The 21,089-nt window shown below is 43.6% G+C and overlaps 1 protein-coding gene across 2 annotated transcripts in view; it reads left to right on the top strand.

The window, feature by feature from the left end:
• acaca (acetyl-CoA carboxylase alpha) overlaps nt 1-21,089 on the top strand; it is a 320,877-nt gene that overhangs the window by 38,761 nt on the left and 261,027 nt on the right. For both annotated transcript variants that reach the window (XM_068010389.1, XM_068010388.1), the window contains exons 11-19: nt 661-831; nt 1,009-1,170; nt 2,116-2,279; nt 7,772-7,922; nt 13,076-13,179; nt 14,084-14,165; nt 17,078-17,223; nt 17,322-17,472; nt 17,957-18,091. In XM_068010389.1, the coding sequence (XP_067866490.1) occupies nt 661-831; nt 1,009-1,170; nt 2,116-2,279; nt 7,772-7,922; nt 13,076-13,179; nt 14,084-14,165; nt 17,078-17,223; nt 17,322-17,472; nt 17,957-18,091 (1,266 nt within the window). The remainder of the gene's footprint in view (nt 1-660; nt 832-1,008; nt 1,171-2,115; nt 2,280-7,771; nt 7,923-13,075; nt 13,180-14,083; nt 14,166-17,077; nt 17,224-17,321; nt 17,473-17,956; nt 18,092-21,089) is intronic.

Here is a 21,089-nt window from a genome sequence, read left to right as displayed (position 1 = left end):
TCTGTGGGGTATCTAAATGGAGCAGGAAATTTAATTTATTCCGTACCATCACAGCCTTTTACTATTAAGTGAAGAGACAATGTAAACTGTGCTAGTGTCACTATAGTCGGGATCCAGGTTGTCCAGATTTGGCCGTCTTGCTGCTTTCCCCTGAAGAATAACATGGTGTTCATAAAAAGAAAGTATCAACATTGCATCCTTGACATTTTTGACACTTAAGTATCTCTATAATTTGTATTTTGAATTTTTTTCCCAATCCTTGTAACACTTGTGCATTTGCAAATAAATAACAATTGTACATTATTACTCGCTACTTGCATTCTTTACCAGACATCAAACACATGAAACTCCTTACTTCCCTTAATGTTCCTTCTCTACTCTAATCTACAACCTTGTATGACCCAAGTTTGAGTTGGTATTACATAATTACAACTGGTCCATCACTTTCTCTCTCATTCAACTTTGGTATCCTGTAGGATAGGCCTTGGCCATTTACCTTAGTTTATCAATTTAAAAAAAAAAATCCCATAAAGCTCATTGCAGATTGTTCATGGGGTATGGTATGAAATTGTTTTTATCCAGTTTCCTGTTGTGCATCCTCACTTATTGGTGAACCAGTTTGCACTTTACTCTGGTAATTGCTGAAGTTTTATTTTTCAGTGTGCAGTGAAGCTGGCAAAAATGGTGGGCTACGCAAGTGCAGGCACAGTGGAGTATCTTTACAGTCAAGATGGAAGCTTTTACTTCCTGGAGCTAAACCCTAGGCTTCAAGTGGAACATCCCTGTACTGAAATGGTTGCGGATGTAAACTTGCCTTCTGCACAGTTACAAGTGAGTTCTGTATATTGGTCATATTGCTTAGAGAACTCTATGGGATTGTTGTGTACTGTTTATCTGTTACATTTGTAATGTCTCCCTCACTGTGTTCTCCCAATCTTTCTCAAAACAAGTTACATGCTAAATTTGCTTGACTGATCCATGCGCTTCTGCCCCTTAAATTTCCCTCAGATTGCTATGGGAATCCCTCTACACAGAATCAAGGACATTCGGATGCTGTATGGAGTTGCCCCATGGGGAGATACTCCAATTGATTTTGAGAATTCAGCAAACACTCCTTGCCCACGTGGTCATGTCATAGCTGCTCGTATCACCAGCGAGAACCCGGATGAGGTAAAATGAAATGTTTAATTTTGCAATTTTCTATTACGTATATGTGTTAAAAATTAATATCAGTTTCTGTTATTTAGCCTCTACTTCCCTCGCAGTTTCCCATGAGGCTCCTGACTTTGACATGAAAGTTGTAGAGCCGTACACATCACAGACCTTATCAACAATTGCAGGTCATTTATTCCTTGGTCAGCAACTATAGTCTGTGTCAATAAGTACCAATGTACTAGGATAAAATCCACAGCCTGTTTCAGTTCTTCCCTATTTTCCCCCCATCACTCTGTCATTTCTTTGTGGAGAGATGCTGTTCAACTGACCTGGCTGAGAAATGAAACACGTGGTGGCTGGCTTGAATTAACTTGTTTCGTGTGGTGTGGTTACAAAGCAAACCAGTATTGTAATTACTGTCATACTGGCATTCTTTTTGGACGTATTTGAGTTATACACAATTACAACAGCAGCTCAATTTTATTTCCTCTTTAACTTGCATTTTTCCCCTTCATGCCTGACCCCTAGCTGTGGCCAGTCTGAGGTATGAAAGTATGTTGCCTCTGCTCTGTGATTTTTTTTTTTCTCCCTTTTTTAACCAGGACAAGGTAGACAATGGTGTACACCAGCCCCATCTTCTAATTGTCAGTGTGCAGATTGTTGAGCATTGTTCTAATATTTGGGTCACTATAATATTTCAATAAATTCTAGTTTACTTTGCACAACTCCCGAGTCAAGAGCACCTCTATTAAAGTCAGGCTCATGGGTGTTCAGAGAGCACAGCTGTCTTCAAAAATGTCGATGTAAACTCAGCTTGAGTAGCTGGTTATTAAGTTATTTGTCATGTAATGTATGAATGTGTACACTTGAGACAGATGCAGTAAACTAGAGCGTAATGCATTGGTGTGTCCGACTGCAGCTCTTTGACTCACATTTACAGCTGTTCTTTTGTTCTGACAGGGATTCAAGCCGAGCTCCGGTACTGTGCAAGAGCTGAACTTCCGCAGCAGTAAGAATGTCTGGGGTTACTTCAGCGTGGCAGCGGCAGGAGGCCTCCATGAGTTTGCTGACTCTCAATTTGGACACTGCTTCTCCTGGGGGGAAAACAGAGAAGAGGCCATCTCGTTAGTACCTTGCCTGAGCATTCTTTCACTGAAACCTTTGTCTGCTTAGCCAATGTACAAAAATATATCTGATAACATAAGAACTAGGAGCAGGAGTAGGCAATTCAGCCCCTCGACCCTGCTCTGCCATTCAATATGATCATGGCTGATCTCATCTCGGCCTCAACTCTGATAGTCACCACCTTTGAGGTCTTGTCCAGTTTTTAAAGAAGTGCACTTTTTTTCTTAGTAGTTACTATTCTTCAGCCTGTCTGGATTCACCTTTCTGTTTCTGACAGAGTCAGTAGATGGGTAAGCTGCTTCCTGACCTCTACATATGCCCTCTTTTTTTTTTATTTGTTCGCGAGATGTGGGTGTCGCTTTCCAGGCCAGCATTTATTGCCCATCCCTAATTGCCTTTGAGAAGGTGGTGGTGAGCTGCCTTCTTGAACCCCTGCAGTCCTTGGGGTCTAGGTGCACCAACAATGCTGTTAGGAAGGGAGTTCCAAAATTTTTACCCAGTGACCGTGAAGGAACAGTGATATAGTTCCAAGTGTGTGTGGCCTAGAGGGGAACTTGCAGGTGGTGGTGTTCCCATGCATCTGCTGCCTTGTCCTTCTCAGTGGTACAGTTTGCGGATTTGGAAGGTGCTGTCGAAGGAGTCTTGGTGCGTTGCTGCAATGCATCTTTGTAGGTGGTACACACTGCTGCCACTGTGTGTCGGTGGTGGAGGGAGTGAATGTTGAAGGTGGAGGATGTGTTGCCAATCAAGCGGGCTGTTTTGTCTGGGATGGTGTTGAGCATCTTGAGTATTGTTGGAACTGCAACCATCAAGGCAAGTGGAGAGTATTCCATCAGACTCCTGATTTGTGCCTTGTAGATGGTGGACAGGACGTAAGTTACTCGCTGCAGAATTACCAACCTCTGACTTGCTCTTGTTACTACAGCGTTTATGTGGTTAGTCCAGTTCAGTTTCTGGTCAATGGTGACCCCCAGGATGTTAACAGTGGGGGCTTCAGCGATGCTAATGCCATTGAACGTCAAGGGGAGATGACTAGATTCTCTCGTTTGAAATGGTCATTACCTGGCACTTGTGTGGTGTGAATGCTACTTGCCACTTTTCAGCCCAAGCCTGGATGTTATCCAGGTCTTGCTGCATACGGACACGAGCCGCTTCAGTATCTGAGGAGTCACGAATGGTGCTGAACATTGTGCAATCATCAGCGAACATCACTTCTGACCTTATGATGGAGGGAAGGTCATTGATGAAGCAGCTGAAGATGGTTGGTCCTAGGGCACTATATCCTGAGGAATTCCTGCAGTGATGTCCTGGGACTGAGCTGATTGACGTCCAACAACCACAACCATCTTCCTTTGTGCTAGGTACGATACCAACCAATGGAGAGTTTTCCCCCGATTCCCATTCACTTCAGTTTTGCTAGGGCTCCTAGATGCCATACTCGATTAAATGCTGCCTTGATGTCAAGGGCAGTCACTCTCGCTCACCTCTGGAGTTTAGCTCTTTTGTCCAAGTTTGGACTGACAATGGGGAGGAAGTTGCTGCTATCACTGAACTGACATGTCTGATTTTCCTCCCTTTTACTTGGTGCCACCCGCCCCACCGCTATACCAAAACAACCTCGCAGCTGGGAGATGTGCAGTTTTGGTACCAAACACTCTGGAAAGCAAAGCTGCTTACTCTGTGGTTTGGGACTTTATTGCTCTATTGTGTAACATGATTGCGATTCCTTTTGGATCTCTGGTTAAAGCATTAGAGAGGCCAACAAAGAAACTATATGTTTATAGTATCTCATTATGTGCGCCGGCTGCTACAGATGCTTCACATCCAATGAATTCTTTTATTGTTTGAAATTGCTGCTGTTCTGCAGGTAAATTTGACAGCCACTTTCCTTGCACCAAATTTCCACAATCAGCAAATGAGATGTGTATTTCGAGAATCTGTTTATGGTATTCGTTGAGGGACAGTTGCTGGACAGGATACAAGGAGATCTACCTGCTTTTCAAAGGGTACCACAGGAACATTGCATTTGTCTAAGTAGGTATCTTACAGGTTTAACATCTCATCTGATAGATGGCACCTCTGACAATGCAGCATTCCCTCGGTAAATTTGTGCCCAAGTTCTGAGAGTGGGGTTGAAACCATGACCATGTGTCTTGAGTATTGCCAATTCAGCCAAGCTGAGAGGAGGCGATTATTCCACTGCAGCCCATGTTTTGGTGTTGGAGCTCTCCCAGCCCAGCATCACAGGGCTTCAAATGTCTGTAAGTGCACCTCTATTACCAGGCATATTAGTCAAGACATTTTTCACTCTCTGCATTGTCAAGCTCATGAGAAGTGCAGTGATGAAAATACAGAACCAGACTGCAGAGTTATAAAAATTTGAAACAATTTTAAAGAGACTGGTGCATGCGCTGTCAACAAAACGGAGGACAAAACACGTGACTCTCAGCATCTCATGCACTCAAATCCACATCTGTGTCTACTAAGACTGAAAACCAATTAAGCCCCATCTGCATGGAAATGCAACAGATAATCACACCTGGATGTGAGGCTATACTCAACAACAATTAGACAAGCCCTTTCGCAGACTTATCGTCTCCAAATAACCTCCATTACAATAATAAAAGCAAAATACTGTGGATGCTGGAAATCTGAAATAAAAACAAGAAATGCTGGAAATACTCAGCAGGTCTGGCAGCATCTGTGGAGAGAGAAGCAGAGTTAATGTTTCAGGTCAGTGACCCTTCTTCAGAACTGGCAAATATTAGAAATGTAAAAGGTTATAAGCAAGTAAAACGGGGGTGTGGCAAGAGGTAACATAGAACAAGGTCACAGAATAGCTGACCGGAAGGTCGTGGAGCAAAGGCAAACAATATGTTAATGGTGTGTTGAAAGACAAAGCATTAGTACAGATAGGGTGTTAACGGACTGAAAATTGAACAGCTGCAAGTACAAACATGAAAAGAAATAGTGGCTAAGCAAACTGAACAAACCAAGATGAAATGAAATAAAATAAAATAAACACAAAAAAATATTTTAAAAAAAGAAAAAATAACTAAAAATAAAAGTAAAATGGGGGGCCCGTCATGCTCTGAAATTATTGAACTCAGTGTTCAGTCCAGCAGGCTGTAGTGTGCCTAATCGGTAAATGAGATGCTGTTCCTCAAGCTTGTGTTGATGTTCACTGGAACACTGCAGCAAGCCCAGGACAGAGATGAGAGCAGGGGGGAGTGTTGAAATGGCAAGCAACCGGAAGCTCGGGGTCCTGCTTGCGGACTGAGCGGAGGTGTTCCGCAAAGCGGTCACCCACTCTGCATTTGCTCTCCTCAGTGTAGAGGAGACCACATTGTGAGCAGCGAATACAGTATACTACATTGAAAGAAGTACAAGTAAATCGCTACTTCACCTGAAAGGAGTGTTTGGGGCCTGGGATAGTGAGGAGAGAGGAGGTAAATGGGCAAGTATTATACCTCCTGCGATTGCAGGGGAAGGTGCCATGGGAAGGGGACGAGGTGGTGGGGGTAATGGAGGTGTGGACCAGGGTGTCGCGGAGGGAACGATCCCTTCGGAATGCTGACAGGGGAAGGGAGGGGAAGATGCATTTGGTAGTGGCATCAGGCTGGAGGTGGCGGAAATGGCGGAGGATGATCCTTTGGATAGGGAGGCTGATGGGGTGGAAAGTGAGGATAAGGGGAACCCTGTCATGGTTCTGGGAGGGAGGGGAAGGGGTGAGGGTAGAAGTGCGGGAAATGGGCCGGACACGGTTGAGGGCCCTGTCAACCACAGTGGGGGGGGGAGCCCTCGGTTGAGGAAAAAGGAAGACAGATCAGACGTATCCATTACAATGCAGTGTGAAGCACCCTCATCTCCTCAGAATGGGGCCGTCATCAAGGCCATTATGCAGCCCAGCTAGAACTGAAACCTGAAGTCGCGTGGATGAAGCCAACCCTTGTAAAAAAAAAAAAAAAAAATTGCCTTAAAAGGTAATTGTTTTGAGGAACAAAGTGGGGAGTCTTTTTCAGGACAGGACTAGACACAACATCATCAGCCTGGTCTGTCCTCAGCTTTCACAGTACAACAAAAAAGCCATTTTGAATTCCAGCAAGGCTGAGAGCGATCGATTCTAGCTAATACAGTTGAACCCTACTGAGACGAGTTGGAAGCGAGCTACAGCAGAGACAAGCGAGTGCCTTTGGAAAAATGATTTTGCTGCCAGTGAGAATTGACCGTCTTCAACCCAAAGTGAACCTTCAGGAGACTGCAACAGCCCAACGGATACTAGACAACCAGCAAATAGACCTGCACCTTTAAAAATTCCCCCTTCCGAGGACGATCCCCCAGGTTATTTCTGAAATCACAGACTTTTACATACTAAACTCTGCTCTGAACACCTCTTACCTTGCGCTTTTCTATCTACCCGAGAGTGCATGTGAAAGTGAATGCATGGGTGAGTGGTCTTGCGATCATTTCGGGATTTGTTTAACATAAATGTTTTTTAACCTACACGAAAACCTGTCACTGTGTTTATTTGGCTAATCAAACATTAGTGACAAAAACCCTTGCTGTTGTCAGTTGGGAGGTGAACAGTGGGAACAAGTCATACCATCACCTACCTGGCCAGAACAGCATGAAGATGTTTACTTCCAATACCTACTCTAAATTTGCTTCATGTCAATTATCTTGTTCTATGTGTATGTAGCTGAGGATTGGACTTGAAAGTGATGAAATCCCCATGGTTCAGTAATCTGTCAACACTCAATGTCTTGACTCGTGTGAAAAAATGGCCATTATTCTTTCTTTTCTCCAAAAAGATTGGTCTTGGAATTTATGTTTGTTCCCACAGCTGTGCCTCTGTGGGCTGAACTTATTGTTCAGGCTGAGCAGGTGCAGTGTGCAGAACTTCCCAGGCTGCTTCGGCATCATTCAGTCAGCTATGCTGATGCAATATGGAAGGGGGATTTGAATGAGAGTATGTTAGAAAGCAATGGGGTTGTGAAAGAAAGTGTATATAGTTATAGCATAACAAGTTTTATATAAATAGTTTCCATTATAATGCTATATTTTGTAATTACCTTCTATACATGTATCGGTTTTATATTTATACTAACTACAGCAGATATCTGACATCACATAAGATGTAAGAAAGTTTCAGACTACCTCTTTGATTCAGAGAGTCCAAATTAATGCATACTAATGAAAATAATTAGGTTTTGTATATTTGAATAACTGCCATATGAATTGCGTGGCTTGGCTGGTGCTTGAAGTTAACAGTCCAAAGATAACATAATAGAAATCTTACGACGTATTAATTAGGTTTGGCTGGATATGAATTCTGAGACTGCATTGGTTTTTATACTTGGTGTTCTTGGACTGAATTACAGGAGTCACTACCAAGCTAAAACAAGAGACAGAAAGCATTTATTTTGTCCCAGGATAGTGTTTCCTTTTCTGGTGGGAACTTTTTCCTGACTCCTTACTTCTTGCAATACAGGAACATGGTGGTGGCATTGAAGGAACTATCCATTCGTGGTGATTTCAGAACAACTGTGGAATACCTCATCAAATTACTGGAAACTGAGAGCTTCCAGCAGAACAGCATTGACACTGGCTGGCTGGATCGGCTCATTGCGGAGAAAGTCCAGGTATTGCAACTTAGTGAGTGGCAGAGGTTGTACACATATTCAAGATGGAAAGTAATACATTGGGGGTTAAATTCAACTTTAGCAGGTGAACAAAATGGGCAGTAGTGGAGTGGTGGTCATTATTCACCCTCTATTTTATGCTGTGCCTGATTTTCCTTTCTATACAATGAATGGGAACATGGGCGGCCGATTCATTTTGTGCCCCAACCAAAGTTGAATTTTACCCCCTTTGTTTCTGCTGCACAAAAGCTCTACCATTTACATAAGATCAATTGATCCTAAAGTTCATAATTCTGAGAGATATCCAGAATTGAACATTATGGGAGGCTTTCGATAGAAAATTGAGTGCGGTCCAGATCCCTCCTGCTTCATGCAGCGATTTACACATGTAGAGTCTGTAAATGGATAAGTAAACGAGCATTTGGGAAAACCAGTCACAGGAGGATGGGACACATTTCTAGTCTCCTCCCTATTTCTAATCTTCCCTTAGAATAAATAGATCCAGCTGTGACCCAACCCACTGGGTGGCGCAGTGGCAAGCACTAGAGCCTCACAGCTGCAGCGACCCGGGTTCTGTTCTGGGTACTGTCTGTGTGGTGTTTGCAAGTTCTCCCTGTGACCGGGTGGGTTTCCTCCGGGTGCTCTGGTTTCCTCCCACAGCCAAAGACTTGCAGGTTGATAGGTAAATTGGCCATTGTAAATAAATTGCCCTTAGTGTAGGTAGGTGGTAGGAGAATTGAGGGAAGGTGGGGGTGAGAGAGGGAAAAAATGGATTAATGTAGGATTAGTATAAATGGGTGGTTGATCGTCGGCACGGACTCGTTGGGCTGAAGGGCCTGTTTCGTTGCTGTATCTCTCTGACTCTATGACACTGGTAAGGTGAAGAAAAGTCAATAGTGCTTTGACTTTCACTGTTTCCATTCTGTCCGCACCCCCAGCTCATAGACTATTCATTGCTGACTGATGAGTGGGTAATTGAATGCAAGCCAACGATGATGATGGCTACTATTTGTCTTTATCTGCACTGATGAAAATGAACTAAGGTGTGTTTTTTTTTATTCATTCATGGGATGTGGGCTATGCCAGCATTTATTGCCCATCCCTAATTGCCCTTGAGAAGGTGGTGGTGAGCTGCCTTCTTGAACCGCTGCAGTCCATGTGAGGTAGGTACACCCACAGTGCTGTTAGGAAGGGAGTTCCAGGATTTTGACCCAGTAACAGTGAAGGAACAGGGATATAGTTCCAAGTCAGGATGGTGTGTGACTTGGAGGGGAACTTGCAGGTGGTGGTGCTCCCATGCATCTGCTGCTCTGGTCCTTCGAGGTGGTAGAGGTCGCAGGTTTGGAAGGTGCTGTCGAAGGAGCCTTGGTGTATTGTTGCAGTGCATCTTGTAGATGGTGCACGCTGCTGCCACTGTGCGTCGGTGGTGGAGGGAGTGAATGTTTGTGGGTGGTGTGCCAATTAAGCGGGCTGCTTTGTTCTGGATGGTGTTGAGCTTCTTGAGTGTTGTTGGAGCTGCATCCATCCAGGCAAGTGGGGAGTATTCCATCACACTTCTGACTTGTGCCTTGTAGATGGTGGACAGGCTTTGGGGAGTCAGGAGATGAGTTATTTGCCGCTGGATTCCTAGCCTCTGATCTGCTCTTGTAGCCACGATATGTATATGACTACTCCAGTTCAGTTTCTGGTCAATGGTTGCCCCTAGGATGTTGATAGTGGGGGATTCAGCGATGGTAATGCCATTGAATGTCAAGGGGAGATGGTTAGATTCTCTCTTGTTGGAGATGGTCATTGTTTGGCACTTGTGTGGCGCAGATGTTATTTGCCACTTATCGGCCCAAACCTGGATATTGTCCAGGTCTTGCTGCATTTCTGCACTGACTGCTTCAGTATTTGAGGAGTCGTGAATGGTGCTGAACATTGTGCAATCGTCAGTGAACATCCCCACTTCTGACCTTATGATTGCAGGAAGGTCATTGATGAAGCAGCTGAAGATGGTTGGGCCCAGGACACTACCCAGAGCAACTCCTGCAGTGATGTCCTGGAGCTCAGATGATTGACCTCCAACAACCACAATCATCTTCCTTTGCTCTAAGTATGACTCCAACCAGCAGAGAGTTTTCCCCTTGATTCCCATTGACTCCAGTTTTGCGAGGGCTCCTTGATGCCATACTCGGTCAAATGCTGCCTTGATGTCAAGGGCAATCACTCTCACCTCACCCCTTGAGTTCAGCTCTTTTATCCATGTTTGAACCAAGGCTGTAATGAGGTCAGGAATTGACTGGCCTTGGCAGAACCCAAACTGAGCATCACTGAGCAGGTTATTACTAAGCAAGTGCTGCTTGATGGCACTGTTGATGACACCTTCCATCACTTTACTGATTGAGAGTAGACTGATGGGACGGTAATTGGTTGGGTTGGACTTGTCTTGCTTTTTGTGTACAGGACATACCTGGGCAATTTTCCACATTGCCGGGTAGATGCCAGAGTTGTAGCTATACTGGAACAGCTTGGCTATGGGTGTGGCAAGTTCTGGAGCACAGGTCTTCAGAACTATTGCCGGAATATTGTCAGGACCTATAGCCTTTGCAGTATTCAGTGCCTTTAGTCGTTTCTTGATATCATGCGGAGTGAATCGAATTGGCTGAAGTCTGGCATCTGTAATGCTGGGGACTTCAGGAGGAGGCCGAGATGGATCATCAACTCGGCACTTCTAGCTGAAGATTGTTGCAAATGCTTCTGCCTTATCTTTCGCACTGATGTGCTGGGCTCCCCCATTATTGAGGATGGGTATATTTGTGGAGTTCACTCATCCAGTTAGTTGTTCAATTGTGCACCACCATTCACGACTGGATGTGGCAGGACTGCAGAGCTTAGTTCTGATCCATTGGTTATGGGATCGCTTAGCTTTGTCTATTGTATGCTGCTTATGCAGTTTGACATGCAAGTAGTCCTGTGTTGTAGCTTCACCAGGTTGACACCTCATTTTGAGGTATGCCTGGTGCTGCTCCTGGCATGCCCTCCTGCACTCTTCATTGAACCAGTGTTGATGGTAACGGTAGAGTGGGGAATATGCCGGGCCATGAGGTTACAGATTGTGGTTGAGTACAGTTCTGCTGCTGCTGATGGCCCACAGCGCCTCATGGATGCCCAGTTGTGATTGCTAGATCTGTTCAAAATCTATCCCATTTAGCACAGTGATAGTGCCACACAACACGATGGACGGTATCCTCAATGTGAAGGCGGGACTTCATCTCCACAAGGACTGTGTGGTGGTCACTCCTACCGATACAGTCATGGACAGAAGCAGCTGCGGCAGGCAGATTGGTGAGGACAAGGTCAAGTATGTTTTTCCCTCGTGTTGGTTCCCCCACCACCTGCCGCAGATCCAGTCTAGCAGCTATGTCCTTTAGTACTTGGCCAGCTCGGTCAGTAGTGGTGCTACCGAGCCACTCTTGGTGATGGACATTGAAGACCCCACCCAGAGTACATTTTGTGCCCTTGCCACCCTCAGTGCTTCTCCAAGAGGTGTTCAACATGGAGGAGTACTGACTCATCAGCTGAGGGAGGGCGGTAGGTGGTAATCAGTAGGAGATTACCTTGCCCATGTTTGACCTGATGCCATGAGACTTCATGGGGTCTGGAGTCGATGTTGAGGACTCCCAGGGCAGCTCCCTCCCTACTCTAGACCACTGTCCCGCCACCTCAGCTGGGTCTGTCCTGCCGGTGGGACAGGACATACCCAGGGATAGTGATTGCAGTGTCTGGGACATTGTCTGCACGGTATCAGTTGTGTAGGGTAGTAGTTGATCTGGCACACCTCTCCCTTCTGGTTACTCTCTCCCTCCTGACTATCATTTTCCTGGGCAATAAGATTTTGCTATCTGTGTTGACACCATTGCGAAAATGGCTTTACCCGTTGTTTACTACTACCATCAAGCAAAATCATAAATACCAGAGCAGTGAAATTGCTGCCTATCGGGGGGTGGGGGGTGGGAGGGGAAGAGACAGTGGAAATCCAATATTCTTGGTAATTTTAACTACTTTCCTCTCAAATGTGCTGCAGATATTTTCCACCCCTCCCTCCCACCCCTGATGTTATTGACTCATTACTGTGGTATGGTCCATGAGTGCCAGCTGTCTTTCGCACTGTTCTCAGAAACTATTCATCACTGCCAACTTTGATCTTGTCCCCATCCAAAGTCCTCCCACATGCACTTTCTGGCAGGAATTCCTAAATGGCCATCAGGAAGAGGAGAAAAAACGTTGTTTGAAGGTTTTCATGGTGAGAGCGGTAATGTTCAGTAAGATGGTTTTACGCCTTGTGAATTTTCTCTGAAAAGAGAATTTGTTTCCTTCAAAAGGAGTTCTTAGAAGAGCTCGTAGGTCGCGACATTTCAGGCAGCTTACTCTGCCTGTCGTCTGGAATAATAACTTGAACGAGTGGAAACAGTGGGTTTATATGTGGTGGAGAATGGGAATGTGGGCGGGATCTTTCTGCTGATAGGTTATTACATCTTGTTCATGCTGCTATTGGTCAGCTAATTATGTCCCATGATAGGTCGGTGCATGCTTTTCTTGCTGCGGATTGTGTTTTGTGGTAAGTCGATACATGCTATTGTTCTTTGTCGGGGTATGTTGGCTGCAGAGCAGATAGTGATGGTTTCTTGAGTAGATGTAGCCAGATATCATTGCCTACTCCATTAGCGATAAGAAACATCTACAAAAGGAACTGTGCCATATCAAGTTTACACTTCAACTCAATGGATTTCTTTCCCACAAGATCAACACACATCCATCTGTTGCTTGCACTGTAACAACTCCCTCGACCAAGACAGGAGTCAGCTTCCCATACATAAACTCTGTCTCGCACAGACTACAACGCATACTCAGCGGACGTAGGAAGAGGATCCTTAACTGAACATTTCTTTTCCTTAACTGGAGCACTGAGGCCAACAGTAATATCCCTGTTGGCTGGAGTCCACTAACTCAACTCAAATGGAGCATATGGGGGATTGAATTCAGTCTCAGTTGTACACTGGGAAGAAGGTTTGTTAAGCTATGGGGAGCAGCTCTTTAGAATGATTATGAATTCACAGTAGTAATTTGAATTGGACTGTATATTTGCTGAAATATCACTTTGTCCCCTTTAGGCTGAGAGGCCGGACACCATGCTGGGGATTGTCTGTGGAGCTCTTCATGTTGCAGATAAATCCTTCAGAAACAGTGTCTCTAATTTCCTTCACTCGTTGGAAAGGTAAATAAATTGTTTTGATTTGCATTTTTAACAATCTTATCTGTATTCATTATCTGTATTTTCGATAGTTTGTTTTTAAAAAGATGTTAAAATGTCACTATTGTCCATTGTCACTGGGTCACCTTCAGTACTGATTTTTATTTCTGCTTGTTGCTCCTGCTGTTTACACAGGAACCCAAGTGACTGTAATACAGCAAATTTGAAGAAACCTTCTTAAGAGTTGCGTCTTATGGTGTTTGGCGAAAAATGCCAAAATAAATGCTGCTCGAAGGATTGGTATAACCTCCTTCTTTTGGAAAGACACCTATTTCTGCTGGGATACAATTCCACAGATATCAGTAGGCCTTCAATACCACACCCAGCTACCCATTTTTTTGTGTGCTAGCCTGGACAGCAATGTCAGTAAGCTGTTTCACCACAGCCAAGACTGATCATGTCTTCAATCACCACCCCTAGCTTTTCTCCCACCACCAAAAAATCAGGCAAGTCAAAGAGATGACAATAAAGGATTGGAGGGGAGAAGGTGAAGGTAACTGGCAAATTAATTTGTATTTCAGGTCATGTAAAGTAAAGATTTATCAGAAATTGTGGAAACACTCAGCAGGTCGAGCAGCATTTGTGAAGGTAACTTTTGGGTATAAACCCTTTTTCCAAAGTTGTGAAGAAAGGTCCACACCTGAAATGTTAACTACTCTGTTGTTTCCAATGCTGCTGCCTCACCTGTTGACTGTTTCCATTTCAGATATCCAGCACCTGCATTTGTTTTACTTGTTGCATAGAATGTAGCAGTCCTGACTAGTTGAATCACTGTCCAGCTCTTTCAGTGGGCTGGTGGGTGGTGATTTTATCAGGCATTAGATCATTCCCAATCATAGTAAATGTCAGCCTGCTTATTTTTCCTTAGGGGCCAAGTCTTGCCAGCTCATACTCTTCTGAATACAGTGGATGGGGAGCTCATCTATGAAGGGGTGAAATATGTACTAAAGGTAAAGTCCTAAATGTAGAAAAAGCACTTCTGAACTCTGTTGGCATAATTTTTGATTTGCTTATTTTTGTACTTGAAATGGGACCGGTTTTCTCTGGTCACTGTGTGCTGACAATAATTTGTTTATTTCAAGCACTTGTATAAGTGTGCTAGGAATTGTAAACGTATGAAATTTTGCAACGATATTTGCATTATTGGAAATGTTGTGAGAGAGGACGGTGCTTTAGGTTAGATATGGGTCTTTCACCTCTGGCTTTAAAGTCTCTTCTGTCTCTTGGCTGATAGGATCCTGTGTGTAGTTTGGGCAGTCTCAATGCAGTCCCAATTGGACAATCTCACTTTGGAAAAATTGCAGCACTGGTGGAGCAGCGAGTATTATTCTGATGTTGGAGCTGAAATATAGGGACAAAGAAAGAAAAAAAGTGCATTTATAAAGCGCCTATTCCAACCTTAGGACGCCTCAAAGTGCTTTACAGCCAATGAAGTACTTTTTGTGAGTGTTGTTGCTGTTCTAATGTCGGAAATGTAGTGGCCAATCTGCGGACAGCAATGTGATGATGGCAAGATAATCTGTTTTAGTGACGTTGGTTGAGGGGTAAATATTGGCCAGGACACTGAGTAAGAACTCTTCTGCTTTTCTTCAAAATAGTGGGGTCTCCTGCATTCGTCAAATGGGGCCTCGCTTTAATGTCTCATTTGAAAATAGAGTGAGTTTTACTCTGCATCTGTCTGTGTGATAGCTCACCTGGAAGTGCTTGATGTTGACACTGGGAGTAGAAATTTGTTGGTAAATCTAGGATTAGGGGACACAACTTAAAAATTAGAGCCAGGCCTTTCAGGATTGAAGCTAGGAAACACTTCTACACGCAAAGGGTGGTAGAAGTTTGGAACTCTCTTCTGCAAATGGCAGTTGATGCTAGGTCAGTTGTTAATTTTAAGTCTGAGATTGATGGATTTTTGTCAGCCAAAGGTATTAAGAGATGTGGAACAAAGGCAGGTATGTGGAGTTGGGTCACAGATCAACCATGATCTCATTAAATAGCGAAACAGGCTCTAGGGACTAAATGCCTGTTCCTAGGTTCCTAGGGGCGGCGCAGTGGTTAGCACCGCAGCCTCACAGCTCCAGGGACCCGGGTTCAATTCTGGGTCCTGCCTGTGCGGAGTTTGCAAGTTCTGCCTGTGACTGCGTGGGTTTTCGCCGGGTGCTCCGGTTTCCTCCCACAGCCAAAGACTTGCAGGTGATAGGTAAATTGGTCGTTGTAAATTGCCCCTAGTGTAGGGAGGGAATATGGGATTACTGTAGGGTTAGTATAAGTGGGTGGTTGTTGGTCGGCACAGACTCGGTGGGCCGAAGGGCCTGTTTCAGTGCTGTATCTCTAAATAATTAACAAAAAAAAAGTTCCTATAAATTGGTCCCCGTCTCTCCATGGCCTCGAACTTCACTGTATCTCTGTAATCTTCTCTAGCCCTACAATCCTCTGAGGGCTCTGCATTCATCCAAATCTGCCCTTTTGTGCATCCCATAAGCTCTTTGCTCCACCATTGGTGGCCATGCCTCCATTCATCTAGTCCTTAATCTTGGGAATTCCCTCATACTTTTCTGTCTCTGCTGCTTAAAACCAAATTCTGGCCAAGCTTGTATTCACCCCTCCTCCTGTCTCCTTCTTTGGCCTGGTATTAAGTTTAGTCTTTGCTCCTGTGAAGTGCTCAGCACATTTTTCTATATTAAACATGCTATAAAAATGGTTGACTGTGTTGTGGGTGTAGACAGTTCTGTAACAATATAGGTATAACTGTGCTGGGGCACACATGTTGGCAACATTATGAGTCTGCGGCAAACCTAAAACACCAGAAGTAAATACACAAAGTTGTTGTCAAACTGGTAGTTTTTGTTTCTTTGTATCATCTTGGTTCACTGCAAGTTATAAGCTCAGGAAACTAGAAGTCCATTCAGTCTCAAGTGCACTGCTATCCAATTTTAGATTCAGGGACCTATAGTAATGAAAAGGTCAGTGCAGTAATGTGACAGAATATCAGTAGCCTTTATTAAATTGGCAATGCGTCAGCCTTACAGTTGGCACTGATTCCAGAGTGTCTGCCTGGAATATTAATAGTCAGTTGACTGGTTGAATATGTGTCTGGATCTGATAAGGTCTTGTGTCCTTAAAGGTTATAAGTTGTTAGGACTTTTCTCTCCTTTCCTCACCGAGGCTTGGTGGCAACATGTTGAACAGTATCAGAATTATAGGCAAGGAAAGGCTGAAGTTTGATTTCAGATGTGTCAGGAGTTGGGGTGCCCTGATTAGATTATTGATGGAAAGTACGTACAAGAGTGGCTTTAGCTGTGAGGACCCTCCCAACCCAATGGTCTATAACTGACAACTCTCACTGTCTAAGGTGACATGAAGCACAGCCCATTAAACTAGATGCTGGAGGACCGCTGGCGCCCCATGAAACTACCCCTGCCTGGCCTGACTTGACTTGAAGGGAGATGAACTTTGCTGAGGAAACATTTCATTGTGATTTTGTTTTGTTACTTGTGTAATTATATTCCCTCTCCCTCCCATATTGTTCCACCAACATGAATTCTCTTCCAGCTGGGGCAGCAGGAGTCTGGAAGACATGCCTTCTCTTAGTGCTGTTGTTATTATAGAGAATGCATTCTTCAAGTGAGTGAGGAAACCTTCCTCCTTTATATCTCACATAGTGTCTATACTGAGAAATAGGGTGAGTCATTTCATTCAAGACCTTTGGTTGAGGCCTGCTCAACAGTGGCAAACTAGTCTGAATGGTGGGCATCCATTTGAAGCTGCTGGACATCTTTTAAGCTGATTTACAAAATGTTTAAGCTGCAGCTTCAGTTGTCTGAGCAGTTCCAGAAGTTATCAATGCTGCTGTTCATCCCTTTCACAGATTACGCGCCAGTCGCCTAATTGCTATGTAGTTATAATGAATAACTCGTTTGTGGAGGTGGACGTTCATCGCCTGAGTGACGGTGGCTTGTTGTTGTCCTACGATGGCAGCAGCTACACTTCATACATGAAGGAGGAAGTAGACAGGTGAGGACAGAGTTGTTTTTTCCTGACTGCTGCTTCAAAGCGTGTTCTTACTGGACCTTTGTTAGTTATACGTTTTAACGTCGGGAACTTTGTCACAGATATCGTGTTACGATTGGGAACAAGACTTGCGTATTTGACAAGGAAAATGACCCCTCACTGTTGCGCTCGCCCTCAGCAGGGAAGCTGATCCAATACACGGTAGAAGATGGTGGCCATGTTTTTGCAGATCACTGCTTTGCTGAAATTGAGGTAAATAATCCAAATCCAGATAGAACAAGAATATGAAAGGAGCTGTCGTCATAGAGCTGTGCAAGTACAAATTCATAGTGGACAATCATGTTTTATTTGATACAGTTGAGTCAAGAGAGGCTCAGTTTCAGCATCAGAGACCGATGCACCTTTCTGTCATAACCTCTATAGACTCTGGTGCCAATGTTACTCTGATTTCTAATCTTGGTTGATATTCCTACATTGTTTTTATATAGATATTCGCAAGTGCAGAGATTAAGGTTACCTTCAAATTTGTTATTTTGAAACTATTTAGTCAAAGACACACTATGAAGCGTGAGCCGATATTATGTGCTCGAGTCCTGCAGTGGGACGTGAACCCACGGCTTACTGACTCAGTCTCGAGTGCCACCAAGTAAGTCAAGGCTGATCATACAATGGAACCTAGCATGTAAGTACACCATGAGCTTTTCATAGATGTCTAATTAATTTATTTCTTGCGCAGGTGATGAAGATGGTGATGACGCTGGTTGCTCAGGCATCTGGATGTATTCATTACGTGAAGAGACCAGGAGCCGTCCTTGAACCAGGCTGTGTGATTGCCAAACTGCAACTAGATGATCCAAGCAGAGTGCAGCAAGTATGAGACAGTTCAGCTTTTAGTTTTATTAGAGTTGCCTAATATTTTGCCATTAACCCCATCAGTTCTGGATAATAAAAAAAGACGTGAGCGAACATATATGTGAAACATAGCTTTGTTGTGTGTTAAAATTATAGTTACAGATTAATTACTATTTCAAAGGTCTTTTCATTAAAACTTACATGAAACATAAACTCTCTTTAATATTAGCTGATTCCGAGCAGTATTTCATATATGCTGACCGATTGAACTGTCGTTATTTCCTATTGACCTTTTGTTGAAGTTGTTAGTGTAAAATATTTAAGTCTCTCAATTGATGGAAAGTATATTGAAATATTTTAAACTTTGATGAAGGCAGCCTAATCAGTCTTGTGCCAACACACTGACTGGGATTGGTGGGGTGTGGGCAAATTGAGTAAATCACCCTTAGTCATTCTGTGCTATCTAATCAAGGCCAAAGAGTGATGATGTTTAGGAGTATCTTCCAGGGTGGCTAATCGAGACAAAAATATTAGGAATATTCTAAATCCAGTTGAATTCTAAGCAGAGATTAACTCTAATGAGGGGAAAGGCACTTCTTTGTCAATTTGTACAACCTGAATGTAATTGTAATAGAGCACAAACTGAGGAGCTTGAGTTTGGCTCTTTGTCCAGTCGACACATGTTCCTGTGCCCTTCAAGTAATTTGTGAAAAAAGTCTGTGCTACAAAATAGATTTGTAACATATAGGGCGTTTAATAGAAATTACAAGAATATTATTTCTTTTGAGTCAGTTTTAAATTAGAGCAATTTAAGCATACGTAAGGATGTCAAGAGATGAGTTAGCATTCATCCCTTGTGAAAAAAATACACTCTGGGTGCATTCACACACTAGCTTTGGCAAAACCGTTTCCATAGGGCTATGATGCTAAAGAAGGTGTATAAACACAGATTGAGGCCAGTGATCTCTGAGTGGGTCAGAGGGAAAGGCCCAGAAGCTGGGGCTTGCACGCTGGCTACAGATTCAGGGTTACAATGTAAATGTGGCTGAAACCTTTCCAGCAAGGTAGATAAAAATGGAGATTTAAGCAAAAAGTTTTTGAATAATTGGTTGTCCCTCCTGGGGCTAGGAATTAAAAAAAATAAATTTTACTGGATGTATTGTGCGCAAACATGCATGTGTCACAACACAATAACTTGAATTACCTTTACTGTGTTTGAAATCCAGGAAGTAAAGAGTGAATTTTTTTCAAGGAGCCAGAATAAATGGAAGCAAAGTGTGATTCATTGTCGTTCATTTACTGCAGTGTGAATGCTCTGATAGTAGGTGTAGTGTTTGCCTAAACAGCAAGAAAGTCTCTAGCTATCAGTTTGTGAGAAATGACAGAAAAGTTTTCAGCAGGCAGCTTTGTGGTGCCATCATGTGGTAGGATGCAGGTTTGCACCTGAGGTTGCTTTTGCAGAAAGTTCCTCATTCCACCTGATTGCATCGAGAGTGTAGCTGAAGCATGGAAAGTCAACTCGGGCCACTTAATTCCTAGTTCAAAGGACTTTGAAACAGGCTAGGAATAAATTGTTTGCCTGCTCTCTTAAGCATGTTAATCAACAGACATAAAGGAGTTTGAAGGGGGAAGAGTGGTAAATCAAACGTGTAGAAGTTTCGTTTGTAATAAAAGTTTTATTTACAGGTTCCCCAAAGGCTCATTGAGTTTATCCTTATACAGGAAATAACTGAACCATGCAGATCAGGAAGGTCCTGAGGCAACACTGTAAGATACTATCAGCTGGAATGGTAATGAGAGAGTCTTTAATTGACCTCCATGCTACTGGCTAGGAAGGGCAGAATTAGCCAAAGTTTCAGGCCCTGACTGCTGTATAATTTTCCTTGCTGAAAGTGTGTCCATGTGGATATTGGGTGAGGGCAGGATATGACACAACTTTGATATGGTTGTAAAGTCAAGTAACCCGATGATATTCGCTGTTACTATTGCTGATGTATAGAAAATGGCCACATGAGTGAGATGGCGAAGTAAGGCCCATGAAAAAGTCGCCCAGAGGGAATAGATGCATCCAGAAGAGGAGGAAGGACAAAGATTTGGCAATCGGGATTTATTTTGTAGTATTTTATGTAGATTGAGTTTGAATCATATAGCAAAATCATAGAACACTTCACATCAGAAAGATTGTGAAATTATCTGTGCTAGCTTCGTTATGACACCGTTAGGCACTTTGCTACTCAGTTGCCTCAAATGGGCACAGTTTGAGTTCCTTTTCATTTGAAATCTGATGTTACGGCCACGTGGTGAGAGGTTTTGGTGGTTCTCCCTGTTCCGCTCCCTTCTGACCGTAACAAGTGTTTTTTTTGTTATTCAGGTTTAACCCCTTTGTGTTTTAATTGTCAAGTAAGCCAATAGTGACTGGTTTTCTTCTAGGTTTAAAACAGAAAATCAATTATTTATTGATCAATATGCCTTAACCCGAAATTGTCGCAACCGCATCCACTCATGCATTCGTACGCCCGCATGCACGCCCACGCATGCGGCAGAGCGGAAAAGGACTAAGTGGGTTTATGTGGGTTGTAGGTTTCGGGGGTCACAGTAAACCTGTTGAATTCTCTTGGAAGTCATGTTCTTGGTTGCAAGCCTGAGGTGTTTGTAGGTTTCTCTCTTGGTTGAAGGTTCAGTTGAAGGCTGTGGATCACTTCTAATTCACTGCTGTATAAATACAGATGTAGAATTCTACAGCAGGGCACTTCCCTTCTTGCTGGATTTCTCTCAGCCCCTTTGCTGGAAACTAGTTTTTTTTTTCAAGAGGGTTATTGAGGGCACTGAAAGAACTGGTTTGGCAACAACATTTACTGGTTGTCACGTGACTCAAGTTAAAAATAGAACAGAAACCCTGGTAACTGGGGAAGGTGTGGGCAGATAAGTGACAGTTGCACCCGTTGATAGGACAAGCCCGGGAGCAGCAGCGCGCACCTGAGAGAGCAAAAAACTTGCAACCTTTTGGTTGTAGTGTC

Source organism: Heterodontus francisci, chromosome 30, assembly GCF_036365525.1.
Source record: "Heterodontus francisci isolate sHetFra1 chromosome 30, sHetFra1.hap1, whole genome shotgun sequence".
Taxonomy (NCBI): Eukaryota; Metazoa; Chordata; class Chondrichthyes; order Heterodontiformes; family Heterodontidae; genus Heterodontus; species Heterodontus francisci.
The sequence above is the reverse complement of the archived record's forward strand: the minus strand, read 5'-3'. Positions and strand labels throughout refer to the sequence as shown.